Source organism: Rhododendron vialii, chromosome 9a, assembly GCF_030253575.1.
Source record: "Rhododendron vialii isolate Sample 1 chromosome 9a, ASM3025357v1".
NCBI classification, from domain to species: domain Eukaryota; kingdom Viridiplantae; phylum Streptophyta; class Magnoliopsida; order Ericales; family Ericaceae; genus Rhododendron; species Rhododendron vialii.
Genome location: NC_080565.1, coordinates 13,108,063 through 13,122,012, shown reverse-complemented (window position 1 = coordinate 13,122,012; position 13,950 = coordinate 13,108,063). Strand labels below are relative to the sequence as shown.

The following is a 13,950-nucleotide window of genomic DNA, read 5'->3' as shown; positions in this document are numbered from 1 at the left end:
TTTTTAAAGGTTATGGGGTGTCCGTGTCCAAACCAGATAGATGAGGGGGTGTCCGTGTAATTTCACCTTATTTTTATTTATTTTTGTCTTGCTTACGAGGTTTTGCCTTCTCTAGTTCAACACCGAATTGTTTCTCTTCTATGATTTACAACTTACAGATCTGAATCTTCAATATCTACCAACAAATTATGAAGTTCAAATGAGAATTGTTTTGTGTTCAGCCGACAGCCTCATGGACAATACACAGTTTTTATAAAAAAAATACATAATTCTCGTAGACAGTTCTCATAAAAAAATGGGTTAAATACCAAGACACCCCTCGAATTATTCCTGTTTGTCTCACTCACCCCCTAATAGAATTTTTCCTACGGCCAGATCCCTTGAGCAAAGTTTCCATGTGGAGGGGGTAACGTCATTGGACAGAAGTAATGAAAAGACCAAATAGCCCTTGCATATATATATCACCACAGACCTACATATTCTCATTTCAACACTTCATCTCTCTCTGTATAACATCTAACAGAGAAACATTTCCGGCACCTATTCCGGCGACCACCACCATCTCTCTCTCTCTCTCTCTCTCTCGGGTTCGACCTTGATCGCCCCTAGTCACTATAACTGGTCCTCGTTCTAGGGCGCTACGAAGGGGGAGGGTTTGGAGGATGAAGAGGGTGGGGTGGGGCCAAAGATGACGACGGTGGAGGAGGAACCACCAAATAGCAGAACCAGGAGACTCGCTCCAACCTCGGCTTTACAACAGCAGATCTGTGTGTTGTCGGCGTAGTTGCCGTCGTTTGGTTCCGGCAACGGTAAGAAAGGTTACCGGTACCCCATCTCTCTCTCCTCTTATTCTTCTACGATTTGTGGAAACAGACAACTCAATGACGGTGGAAAAATCATTTATGGTTTCGGGTTTATGGGTTTTACCTTTAGTTTTCAATTTTTGGTTTGTGGGTTTGTGCAACCGGTTCCTTATTTTCAATTGGTGGTCTATGGACAGAGATATTGATTTTGTGGAATCTTGGTTTCCAATTTGTGCCAGTTTCAATTTGTGGGTTTGGTTTGAGGTTTGATTAATTGATTCAGAAGATGGGTTTTTCAATTGTGGAGAGAGAGAGAGATACAGGAGATGCAGTGAGAGGAAAGGGTTGCGTGGGTGGTGGTCTCCACCAAAGTGGGCCAAAAAGTAAAGTAGGGGCAATATTGGAACATTTTACCACCTCTAACAGAATTTAGGTGAAAATGTTAATAGTTTTGGACAGAATCCTAACGGAAAGGGTGTACGAGACAAAAAAACTTTACTGAAGGGTCTGTATGTAGGCGAAATTCTTAGAGGGGGTGAGCGAGACAAAGAGGTATAGTTCGAGGGGTGTTCCGGTATTTAACCCTAAAAAATACACAATTCTAATAGAAAATACACAATTCTCATAGAAAATACACAGTTCTCGTGAACAATACAAAATTTTCGTAAAAATACACAGTTCTCATAAAAAATACTCTCATAAACAAAAATTAAATAAAAACAAATAAAGTAATCAAAATCAAATGAAATTTGTCCACTTGTGACTCAGAATTGACCGCATTGCGAATTTGTCCCATTCTAAAAGAAAATTGGAATCAAAACACGCGTACCATTTTGTTTTTTTTGATCTTGTACCATCTCGTTAATCCTTCAGTCAATAACCTCTCTGATCCCAATCTTCCATCGGAAACTGTGTTTCTTCAGTAGTATCAGAGGCTCAGCGTCCGATGCCGGCAAAGATGGCCGCGGTGATTCAACGGAAAGTGGACGGACGATGAGATGGAAGCGGAACACGTCTGAATCGCAGGGGCTGTTGACTATCTGAAACGCAGCCTTTCAACCACGATTCGTCGTTGGTGTACCACCGGAGTCGTTAAGATGGAACGTTGGAACCACCATCGTACTTGAGGTGGAATTGGTAGGAGGAAGAGCAGGTGGCGCGGTTGAGCCACGTCAGTGGTGGTTGTTGGTGGTGCTATTCCGGCGTTTGTTGGTGGTGGTGGTGGTGCTGGTATGTCGGTGTTTTTCCGGTACGAGAGAGAAATGCTTGATCGATCGAGAGAGAGAGAGGAGAACAGTTCAATTTGGCTTTTGGGGTAGAAAATTCCATTACGCAATATACTCGAGCCATCCAGGTTCGAAAAAATATTTCAGAGTTTGTTTCAAATCGAGCCTAAAAAACAAGGGCGTCTTATAATTTACTATTTTTTGTATTTGTGGAAGACTTCTCAGTAGATTGGGCCATGTAGGCCAAAAATCTTCCTTTGCCATTAAAAAAAAAAAGGTGAAATTGGCCCACTACCAAAGAAATACCTTTATCAAAAAAACGGGTGGAATGGGCTTATTTTGGCTATCATTTTTTTTTAATTGGCCCATTTTCAAATTTTTATCTTTGGCCCAATTAGGCCCAATTCGGTCAAACCAAATTTTCCAACCGGACCGAATCCACCCCGAACTAAATTGAACCGATCGTAATTCCGGTTGGGATCGGTCTTGGCATTTTTCTCCCCGAACCCGATCGATCTTTAACACCGTTGGACCGAACCGACCGACCCTGAACCGATAACACCCCTAAACCTTGGTATATATTTCGTGACACATACTAAAACTGTTTTGTGTTTATGAAACTATTTCAAGACACAGGGATAAAGCTGGCTATGTAGTTATCGCGTGTGGTTAATATTTGGTGATTGTTGTGCTGTTGTTGAAATAAATAACATTATTCGGCATTGTAATAATTAAAAGTTGTTATTTGGTGGTGCCGTAGTTGTGGGCCACAATATTGTAATTTAGCATCGTTAGGTGATTATGCATTTCGATTGCACGTTAGACAACTCTGTATGTATTTTTATGCTCTTATTTATCAATTCATTAAACTGGTATTTCATAAAAGGATTTTACGGACATGAGTTAGTATAAGTTAGTATAGGCCTGAAGTGATTCTTAAATCAATCACTAGCCAGTCACGGATTTTTAACCTATGATTTTGGGTCGTGACAGTCGTAGTAGAGCTTCTATAAAAAGTGTCATATAATAAGGACTGTTGAGTTTCTATGCCGAGTTTCTTCGTCTCGATCATCACCAACACGTAGAATGCATTGCAAAATATCAAGAAACCGAACACAAACAATGAGAATGAAGACAACTACGATAATAAAGAAACTTTATAGAGATTCCTTGCTATAAACGATCAAATTTATAGAATGTATGCATTCATGTGGTATAATGTACTAGTTAATATTATAGAAGCAGCGTTGAAGAGCTAGAAGTACTTGTTAGATAATATGCGTGGGTGATTAGTTTATATACATGAGCGATCTATGCACCTAATAGCATTTAAATATTTGAACTTGATCCAAAATTTCTACAAAATCAGCCAGGGACTAGGGTTCTCAAAAATTAAGGAGAGGGAAAGAAACACGTCATTGAAGAGATTGGTGATTGGAAGGAATACACATAAAATATTGTTTTTTCGACGGCAATGAAGCAGTGATTGGATTAAAGTTGTATAATTGAAGCAGGAACACTTACTTATTACAGGATCGCTATTGTGTGTGTGTGTGAGAGAGAGAGAGAGAGAGAGAGAGAGAGAGAGGGGACTTTGGACGACTTTTGGTAGTGGTGACTGGTGAGAAACTTTTACGCAGTCGAGAAATGATTTCCGGGAAGGTGGCAAATGTACAAATTTCTGTAAAATAATAATAATAATAATAATAATAATAATGGCAAAGGTAAAATTTCAAAAAAGTCCCCGAACTTTCAAGAATTTGACAAAAAATACTTAAACTTTAACTAATGACAAAAAGACACATAAACTTACCATTCTGTTAACAATTAGACCCCGCCATCCAATTCCGTCAATTTGTAACAGATGGAGCTAATAGAAGCCATTTTTTTTTTTACTTCCAAAAATCACTTTTAACTCTTTCATTTTTAAGTAATAAATAAATATGCAATAAAGTTTTTTTCCTTACCATTTATCAACATTTACTTTAGGCTGCTGATTTTGTCACTCCCTTTTTTGTTAACGCCACTCCCTGCAAGTGTATTTTTGGGAGTGGCAAAATCATTTCCCTTACTTTAACCCCATTTTTATTATTTACAAAAATTACTTCTTTTAACCTTTTTTTTATTACTTTTTACTTTTTAAAAAATACTTTTAACTATTTCTTTTTTAGTAATAAAAATATTCGCAATAAAGTTTTTTTTATAATATTTATCAAAAATTACCTTTACTCTAGTTTTTCCTATTTATAAAATAACTTTAACCTCTATTTTTTACTTTCAAATTATACCTCTCTCTCTCTCTCTCTCTCTCTCTCTCTCTCTCTCTCTCTCTCTCTCTCTCTCTCTCTCTCACGTGATTTAGGGTTTAGATTTGAGGGCAATTCGAAATTTCCTATCGGTTGGTTGTGAGGTTGATTGATGGTGTGCGCTCAAATTTCTAAAAAAAGAAGAGGGAGAAAGAGAGGGAAGGATAAAATTTGAAAGTAAAAAAAAAGGGGGTTAAAGTGATTTTCGTAAATAGTTAAAAAAATGCGGGTGAAAATAATTTTTAGGAAATAGTAAGAAAAAAACTTTATTGTATATTTATTACTAAAAAAGAAAGAGTTAAAAATAATTTTTGGAAGTAAGTAAAAAATAAAATGAAGGTTAAAAAAAAGGTTAAAAATAATTTCGAAATTAGGTCTAGGACTTTGGCAGTTGGTTGTGGCTTGTGCGGTTGATTGGTGGTGTGGAGTCGAATTTCTAAAAAAAAGAAAGGGAGTTAGAGAGAGTGGGAAAGGTAAAATTTGAAAGTAAAAAAAAAAAGGGAGGTTAAAGTTATTTTTGTAAATAGTAAAAAATGGGGTTAAAATAATTTTTTGATAAATAGTAAAAAAAACTTTATTGCATATTTATTTGTTACTTAAAAAAGAAAGAGTTAAAAGTAATTTTTGGAAGTCAAAAAAAAGAGTAAGGTTAACCTTTTTCGTTAGCTTCATCCATTACAAATTTACGGAATTGAATGGTGGGGGCCTAATTGCAAATTTCAAAAAAAATCCCTGAAGTTTAAGAAACTTTACAAAAAAAATACCTGGACTTTAACTAATGACAAAAGACACCTGAACTTACCATTCCATTAACAATAAGGCCCCCACTGTCCAATTCCGTCAATTTATAAATGGATGGAGCAACCTGAAGACTTTAACCTTCCTCCTTTTTTTTTTACTTTCAAAATTTTTTTAACTCATTATTCTTTGATTAATAAATAAATAAATAAATATGCAATAAAATTCTTTTTTTATTTATTAAAAATTACTTCAACCCCATTTTTAACTATTTACAAAAATAACTTTAAACCTCCCCTTTTTTTTACTTTCAAATTTTACCTTTCCCACTCTCTCTCCTTTTTAAAAAAAAAAAATTAGACCCCACACCACCAATCCACCTTACAATCAATTGCGAAGTCCTAGCCTCAATTTCAGAATTTCGAAACTACTTTTAACCTCTTTTTTAACCTTCATTTTATTTTTTACTTTTTACTTCCAAGAATTACTTTTAACTCTTTCTTTTTTAGTAGTAACAAATAAATATGCAATAAAATATTTTTTCTTAATATTTTCTAAAAATTACTTTCACCCCCAGTTTTTTTTAACTATTTAGGAAAATCACTTTAACACCATTTTTTTTTACTTTCAAATTTTATCTTTCCCTCTCTTTCTCCTCTTTTTTTTTTTTAAGAAATTCGACCCCATGCCACCAATCAACCCCACAACCAACCGATAGAGAATTTCAGATTGCCTCAAAATCCAAACCTTAAATCATGTGGAGAGAGAGAGAGAGAGAGAGAGAGAGAGAGAGAGAGAGAGAGAGAGAAAGAGAGAGAGAGAGAGAGAGAGAGAAAGAGAGAGAGAGAGAGAGAGAGAGAGAGAGAGAGAGAGAGAGAGAGAGAGAGAGAGTGAAATAGAGGCTAAAGTTATTTTTGTAAATAGTAAAAAGTGGGGTAAAAGTAATTTTTGATAAATAGTAAAAAAAGAACTTTATTGCATTATTTTACTACTAAAAAAAGAAAGAGTTAAAAGTAATTTTTAAAAGTAAAAAGTGAACAAAAAAGAAAGTAAAAAGCGAACAAAAAAGAAAGGTTTGGGGGGGGGGTTGTGTGTGGGTAATTAAAATTTATTTTTGTAAATAGTCAAAAATGGGATTAAATTAATTTTTGATAAATAGTAAGAGGAAAAACTTTATTGCATATTTATTTATTATTTTAAAAAAGTGAGTTAAAAGTAATTTTTGAAAGTAAAAAAAAGGGAAGGTTAACGCATTCTATTAGGTCCATCTGTTATATATTGACGAAATTGGACGATGAGAGCTTAATTGTTAGCGGAATAGGAAGTTCATGGGTCTTTTTGTCATTAGTTAAAGTTTATGTATTTTTTTGTTAAATTCTAAAAATTCAAGGGATTTTTTTAAATTTTCCCTATAAAGAATTTGATAGCTCCTATAGAGTCTTTAAACGAATCAGGATATTAAAATTAGGAGCCGCTATTCGTAGCCACAATTTTCTCCATGCAGCCCGCTAAAATTTCTCAACTAATTACAGCATGACCCCCAATGCAAAAGAATCTAATTGACCTTCTAACTTTTTACACACAATCCATCATCATCTTCTTCGTCACTTCCCCCTCATTACATTCAAAAACAACCGAACCAGTCGGCTCTTTCATTGTCATATCTCTCGGCTCCTCCCTCTCACTCTTCATCTCTCAAGCTTCTCATTTGTTCATCTCAATGGAGAAGTAAGGATTCGTTGTTGTATCAATGGAAGGTTCTTCTCCTTCCATTGAAAATGAAAATAAATTGACCCATTTATAGGTTTTGATTTTGAAATGGAAATGGTATCAAATCCTATCGGCAATAGTACAATGGTTGAGGAGAAAGGTGTTATGACAAACATTGTACCTTGGGAGCCGAACTCACATTAATAGGTAAGTTTCCCCGATTGAACACAAAATTTTCAATCCAGAATTTCAAATTTCCAGGTCCGACAAACTGTATTTTTTTTTGACATTTGCATACCGAAAACATGCAACTAATTCGGTTTTTGCTTATCGAAAATTCTTAACAAATTTCGACAATTACTTGCCGTAATTCTTCTTCAAGCTCTCATTGAATTTTCTCATAATTTCGACATTTTCATACCGAAAATATGCAAGTAATTTGGTTTTTGGTTACCAAAAAACATAAGAAATTTCAACAATTACTTGCCGTAAATCTTTATCAAGCTCTTTGTATTGAATTCGACATCTAAACACCGAATACGTATACTTGTTCAGTATAGAAATGTCAATTTATGGCCATATTATCAACATTTAGATACTAAAAGTTGGTCATCGTTGTCTGAGTTCTTCTTTCCAATTGTTGGACTTTTTTGGGTTTTGATTTTCGATTTTGAATTGATTAGGTGGATTTTGTTTTCAATTTTTGGGTTTCGATTTTCCAACTTTTTTGTGAAGGTTTCGAACTTTTTTGGGTTTCGGTTTTCGATTTTGAACTGTACAGTGAGAGAGAGAGAGAGAGAGAGAGAGAGAGAGAGAGAGAGAGCGAATAACCTTAAAGAGAGGAGGGGAGGGAGTGGCGATGGTGCGGCGGTGTTCGTAGCTGTGGTCGTGGTGGCTATGGAGTGTTTTGAGAAGGGAGGAGTACAATGGGAAGATTTGGTGAATTTAATGGGTTGGGTGGAGAAAATTATATTTTAAAATATGGGAGGTGAGTTATGTGAAGAAAGTGGGCTCTATGGAGAAAATTGTGGGCCGGGAATAGCAACCCCTAAAATTATGAGTTCAAATGAGATTGGTCGTCTCATTTGACAGGTAGCTTTGTCCGTGTCAAACCTTCAAATTTTAAACGGTGGGCTAGCTTCGTGTACCTCAAATTTTGGAATTTAACCATTACAGTGCCACCGAAGAAAGGTGAGTTACGCTATGCTTTTTTGTCTTCTTATAGATATCAAAATACCACTTGTTTCCATAAAAAAATTATCAAAAATATCATTTAGACAATAAAAAGTAAGAAAAAATGGGTTTAGTTGTTCTGAATAGAAAGTATTAGGGGTGTCATTCGGTCGGTTCGGGGTGGATTTGCCGCACCTCGATCGGGTTTGGGGTATATAATTCGGGGACCGATCCCAATCGATATTAATTTTGGTTCAGTTCGGTTCGAGGTGAGTTCGGTTCGGTCGGGGATTTTAGGGAGTTTGGTCCACCCGAAATGGGCCTTAGTTGGGCCATTTTTAAAAACTAACAATAGACTACGAGCCATGTTTGGGCCATTTTTTCACCCATATTTGGGCCATTTTCACATGTTTCTCACCTATATTTGGACAATTTTCAACCTTAAGTCAATCACCCATGTTTGGGCCATTTTTTCACCCATGTTTGGGCCATTTTTTCACCCATATTTGGGCCATTGTACCTTTTTTTTTTTTTCAAACACCAATTGAAACAAAAAATACAACAAGTATGCTCAAACAATTACAACTTTTACAAGTATTCTTCCACCTATTTTTTTTTCCGCAATCGATTGGAAATATCTTCTACACTAGTGTATACAACTTGGAGGAGTTAAAGTAATTTACAACAGAGAGAGCAATCGATTGAAAAATCGTGCAAAAAAGTAAATAAATCAAGCAATGAAATTCAAAAAAAAAAAAACAGTAAAAGCCAGAAGTTAACAATTCAAAATATTGTTTGATTTTGTAATTATTGCCGGTGTAATTCAAAATTTTGTTTGAAGTTAACAATTCAAAACAGTAAGAGCCAAAAGATTAAAATGATTTATGTGTGTCTATATATATATATATATATATATTATTCGGTCGGTTCGGTCCTACATCAGTTCAGTCGGTTCGGTCTGTATAGATTTTTAGAAAACCGAGACCGAACCGACCTAGGTTCCGTTCGGTCCACCTTGAACCACCAAAAAAATGCCCCTGGACCGACTGAAAACCAAACCGATCGGTCAATTTTTTTCGGTCCGATCGGGTTCGTAACAGCCCTAGTAAGTATCTTTGGGCTAAAATACCAAAATACCGTTTAGAGAGTAGTTGAACTCACCCAAATTGACCGCTGCTATAAGACCCTTTTGGCGTGCATTTAGGAGTTCCCCTCGAATAGACAGAAGTCAAATTTAGTCATCAAGCACTTCCCATTGATCCCTAAAATTGTGCACAGTGTCGCGACAGCCTCACCAAACCGAACACCCCCCACCCCCACCCCCACCCCCACCCACGCATCTAGGGGTCGCAACCTTTTTTCCAAATCTACGCATACTCAAATCCATACGCATACTTGCATCTCTCTCTCTCTCTCCTATTTTTCGCCTCCAATTTGATTGCTCAGCACGGGTAAGCTTACTTGACTTTGAAGTAGGGTTACATTTTCTCTCCCTTTTCTGTTCTTTTCATTGGCAGTGTGTTCATCTGTACTCCACTCACCCCTATACACATTATATAATTACATGCTTTTTATCTCTGTATGTGTGTATATACATATATGGAGTTCACTTGTGTGTCCATCTCGACTGACAGGCGCATACATTGAGTCTTTTTTGCGAAATTTCGGTACGGAGAAAACCCCGCACTCTCAGTCAACCCAGATCCCAGTTGGGTTTTCCTAATTTCAGACACTGGTCTCTCTCTCTCTCTCTCTGCGTATATACGTATGCGTGTACGTATAAGTAGTGCTCAATTGGGTATTTTTTAATCGTTCACTGGAGGGCCTGCAGCTAGAAAGAGATTGAGGATTTGCAGATCCGATGATTTAAGAGCTCATAGTGGAGCAGGTGAAGCCGCATTCCCATTATATCATTTTCTTGCTCAGTTGGTATGTATGTATGTATGTATTCACATTTCCTCTTATCTTCTTCTTGTTTGTTTCCATTTCAGATTTTTGCAATGTGTTTTAGTAAAACATTATGTAGGCAATTTCATAGAGAATGCTACCTTTATATAGTGATCATTTTGCAATTTTTTTTAACTTGTAGCTTGTTTTTTCTTGTTGTAGTAACCGGTATTCAGTGACTTTGATATGGTTAAATTCTTTTTAAGCGGATTTTAAGTTACTCATCACGAGTCCCTCCACGATTTATAGCTGCGGAAATGATTGTCCCTGTACATGCCGAGATACTACCGAAGAACCATAAAAGGAGACTCTTTAAGATACCAATTGTTCTAAAAGCTTAAGCTGTTAGGAAATGGGCTGAACAATGTATATGAAGCTATTCAACACTCTCACGTGCAAGCGTGCAACCATGTCATGCACGTGGAGGTGCAAACATCTATACATACTGGGAAAGAATGCAAAAGGGGATAAACATAATGCAAACGAGAATCCAAATGCAAACATAGAGACTTGACGCTAAGACCTATCGCAACTGGAGTTCTGATACCATGTTAAGTTAGCAATTGTCCCAAAAGCTTAAGCTGTTAGGAAATGAGCCTAACAATGTATATCAAGCTATTCAACACATATTGACCCATCATTTGTTTGCTATTCTGGAATTTATGTGATGAGTGAGTATGCTAATGTGGTTTGACTTCTGAGGGTGTGTGAGTTCATAGCCTTTGTGAACAAATGGGATGATTGTTTCTGATTTGCATTTGCGGTATAGAGATTTTTCTTGATCTTGAACCTTGGTTTCAGGCCATGGAAAATTCATCCCCCAATGGGAATCGTTTTCAGAAAATACCTCATCGCTCGTTTGCTGCTAATCTGAACTTGAACCCATTGGTGAGTTAAGTTTCAATTTATCAGTATTGGTCCATATCACGTCTTTGTTTTTTCTTATTCTCTTCTGTATAAAGAATGATTAGGTTATATGTTCTGCATTTTTGGGTTGAGTCAAGCTTGGTAATGCATTTGTCATCTGAATTTCTTATGCATAGTTGTCAGTGATTATTTCCCAAAGTCTTTGTATACAACAATAAATTTTACTAACTTTTTTGTAAATTGGCAGTTTTGATACTTTCTCAGAAGTTTGTTGTTTTACTATATCTGGTTTATGGGCCCCAACGGTAATTGTTGACAACTCATTTCTGTGTATGACCATTGATTTTAATTTGAAGGACTCAAAAGAAAAAAATCAAGAAGAAACAACGAAAGACAAACTTTTGTAAACAACCTCCTCACTCAAAGAAACAACATCAGGAATAAATAACAAAAGTTCAATAACTTTACAACCATTAAGATTTCCGAAGAAGCAGATATTTCAAGAAGAGAAAGTCGACATTGGGGAAATCACACTTGCGAGAAAATCATTTGGAGCACATGGCAAACATTATAGTCAAGGAATCAAATAAGCAAATGACGCCTTACCCGTTCATACATGCTCACAAAATTGAATGCCACTCATGCTTCAACACAATATGAGGGACTTACTAGGAAAATGCCCTAGGATGTGATAGATGGATTTTTATGGGGATTGATAACTCCTCTATCAACTACACACGAAGAATTGCATCGCATCCTTCCCCTCCTATGCTATCCCTGCTAACCAAATGGTTTTTTCTGCCTTCCTCACTAACCTCCCACAAAAAACCCTCCTCCATCATCATCAATATTGTTTACACACACATTGGAATCCTAAACTTTAGAATCACCAAAACCAACTCGAGCACTTTCAATAAGAAGAAATTGGGTTTCATTTGAAAACCGTGCAGTCGTGCACCGACCTACCTCCTTTTCACTACGAGGGTTACCACAATTTGCTTTACCGGTTACGAACTGCGATCCAGATTGAACGATCCTAATTGAACGATCCTAATCGGGGATTGGTGGCAATCTGTGGCAATCTGTTACAGAGATTCTGACGATCCAACTATAAAAATGGTACACAAATGATAAGTACATTGTCTTGTAGCAAAAAAGACCTCATAAAGTAATCCCATTGCTTGCTGTTCAAAAAAAAGTAATCCCATTGCTGATTTGATAAGTACAATATCATATATAGATCATAGATGCTACTAGTACTAAGTCAATCCAAAAAATTTGCCAAGCTTTCGGAACGAACTAATTTCGTCCCGAACAAGTGATCTGAAGAAGCCTACCCCCACTATACCGTGCCACAACTGTTCCGCGCAACGCACCGATCTGCGATCCAGGTAACCCTACGGACCCTATCAAGGATCGACTTTCCTACTCATGACATCAACGGTTAACATGGACTAGAATACGGATAAGGGATCTCCATGTCGTAGTTTATTTTGTAGGCTAATATTGAATGAAGAAACTTTTTGGACACGTTCAGTAAAACTCTGGAACACACAAAATAATTGAAGAATTGTGGAAAAGGCTTATCAGTTATTAATTAAACACACTGATATAATGGATAAATCATAAATGGATTATTTGCATACAGGAAAAAATATAAACCAAAAAATTTGTTGTTACTGTGGATCAAAATTTGGTAAGAACTGTAAGTATTTTAGTGTTGTTGTAGCTTGAGGGTTGAAAGGGGCAGGTTGTAGAAGTTCACATAGTGAGAAGAGGTTGCTTTGGTGTGGAAAGATGTTCAGAGCAGAGGAAGTAGGTTGAGGAGGGACCGGATCTTACAAAGATAACTAGGGGCTTGAAGCAAAGGGCTAATAAGAGGTCAGGTAAGAAGCAACAACCAGAGTTGTGGCGAGGACGCATGAGTAGCGATTGAAAACGGAATAGCCGTTGTTTTTCTTGTAAAGGGAGCACAAGAAGAAATTTCAGAGTGGATTAGGGAGAAGTTTGATGGTTTAGAGAACATTGTATGGTTTCCATTAACTGAGGAAGACACTTTTTTGAGGTTGATAAAAAACACTGAAATTGTAAAAATCGCAATATATGTGGTGGGAGGAAGAGGAAAGCTTGTTTTTGTGGCTTGGGATACTCTTTTCTCTTTATTTTCTATTATTCATTCTTTCTGTCATTTTCCATCTTTTTCTTCTTTTTCTTGTCTATTTGTACTTGGTTGGTGCTCTGGTGGCACTTTTTTTTTTTTTGTCTATTTTCTATCTTCTTCTCTTGCGTATTTTTCTTGTAGAAGAAATAAATGATTGTTTGTGCTACCATCCTACTGAACAAAGTCGACATATTTACAAGGACACTATTAAACTTAAAAGTGTTTGGTATCCTTTGGTGATAGAGTAAATTTTCTGTTTACAGGAAACAAAGATATAGTTCTGATGATTTTTGTGTTTATGTTTTCCGTTAATGCATGGTATAGGCAAATAGTTTGACAAAAAATTGGGAAAACACAATTTGGAACCATGTTTAGTGACTGAATAATATACCTTTTGTTTCTAGTTATTCCCACATAAAAACTTATTGGGTGAAGTTTCTCACGCACCTACAAAGCTAACCACATTACACAACCTGCAAAATCTCTCTCTCTCTCGCTCATATTTCCTTACCCTCCCTGTTTATAATTTAGTATGGCATGGGTTTGATACTAGAAACAACCCATCAACAAAAATAGAAGGCCAATCTAGTAATCAATGATTTGGCATGGGGTTTGATATTTTGTTTGGTTTATTTGAGTTGCATGGGGTCTTGGGAGAGGGGAGTTAGATGGCATGGGGCAGTCTTAGACAAGGTAGGAAAAACGAAAAAGATGCAATAGAGACTATGGTTTTGCCGTTTTGGAGAGATAGGATCTGATAATGTTGGTCTTGGAAAGATAAGATGCAGAGCTTTGTTTGGAGTCTTTGGAGTGACGTAATGTAGCCTCTTTTGAGTGACAAAAGAGTAACTTTTTGTTATAAAGAGGAGTGGAACCATGATCTGAGCAACTTAAGTTTGCTACCATCCACTTGCATGTTATTCCGTTACCGTAACATGTTTTTGCAAAACGAGAAAATCCAATTTTGCATACTTTTTGGTTATTTTTTGGAAACTTCGAAAATTTAATAATCTTTGGAC

The 13,950-nt window shown here is 36.4% G+C and overlaps 1 protein-coding gene across 4 annotated transcripts in view; it reads left to right on the top strand.

Annotated features, from left to right (window-relative positions):
• The first annotated feature begins 9,269 nt into the window (after positions 1 to 9,269).
• Positions 9,270 to 13,950, top strand: part of LOC131300572 (guanine nucleotide exchange factor SPIKE 1) — a 35,590-nt gene continuing 30,909 nt past the window's right edge. Inside the window, exons 1-4 of one of the 4 annotated variants that reach the window (XM_058326477.1) lie at positions 9,270 to 9,407; positions 9,591 to 9,691; positions 9,788 to 9,893; positions 10,705 to 10,791. In XM_058326477.1, coding sequence (XP_058182460.1) covers positions 9,888 to 9,893; positions 10,705 to 10,791 — 93 coding nt within the window. In that variant the 5' untranslated portion in view covers positions 9,270 to 9,407; positions 9,591 to 9,691; positions 9,788 to 9,887. Of the gene's footprint in view, positions 9,429 to 9,590; positions 9,692 to 9,787; positions 9,894 to 10,704; positions 10,792 to 13,950 lie in introns of all 4 variants that reach the window. The other 3 variants (XM_058326479.1, XM_058326476.1, XM_058326478.1) reach the window with 3 other exon arrangements.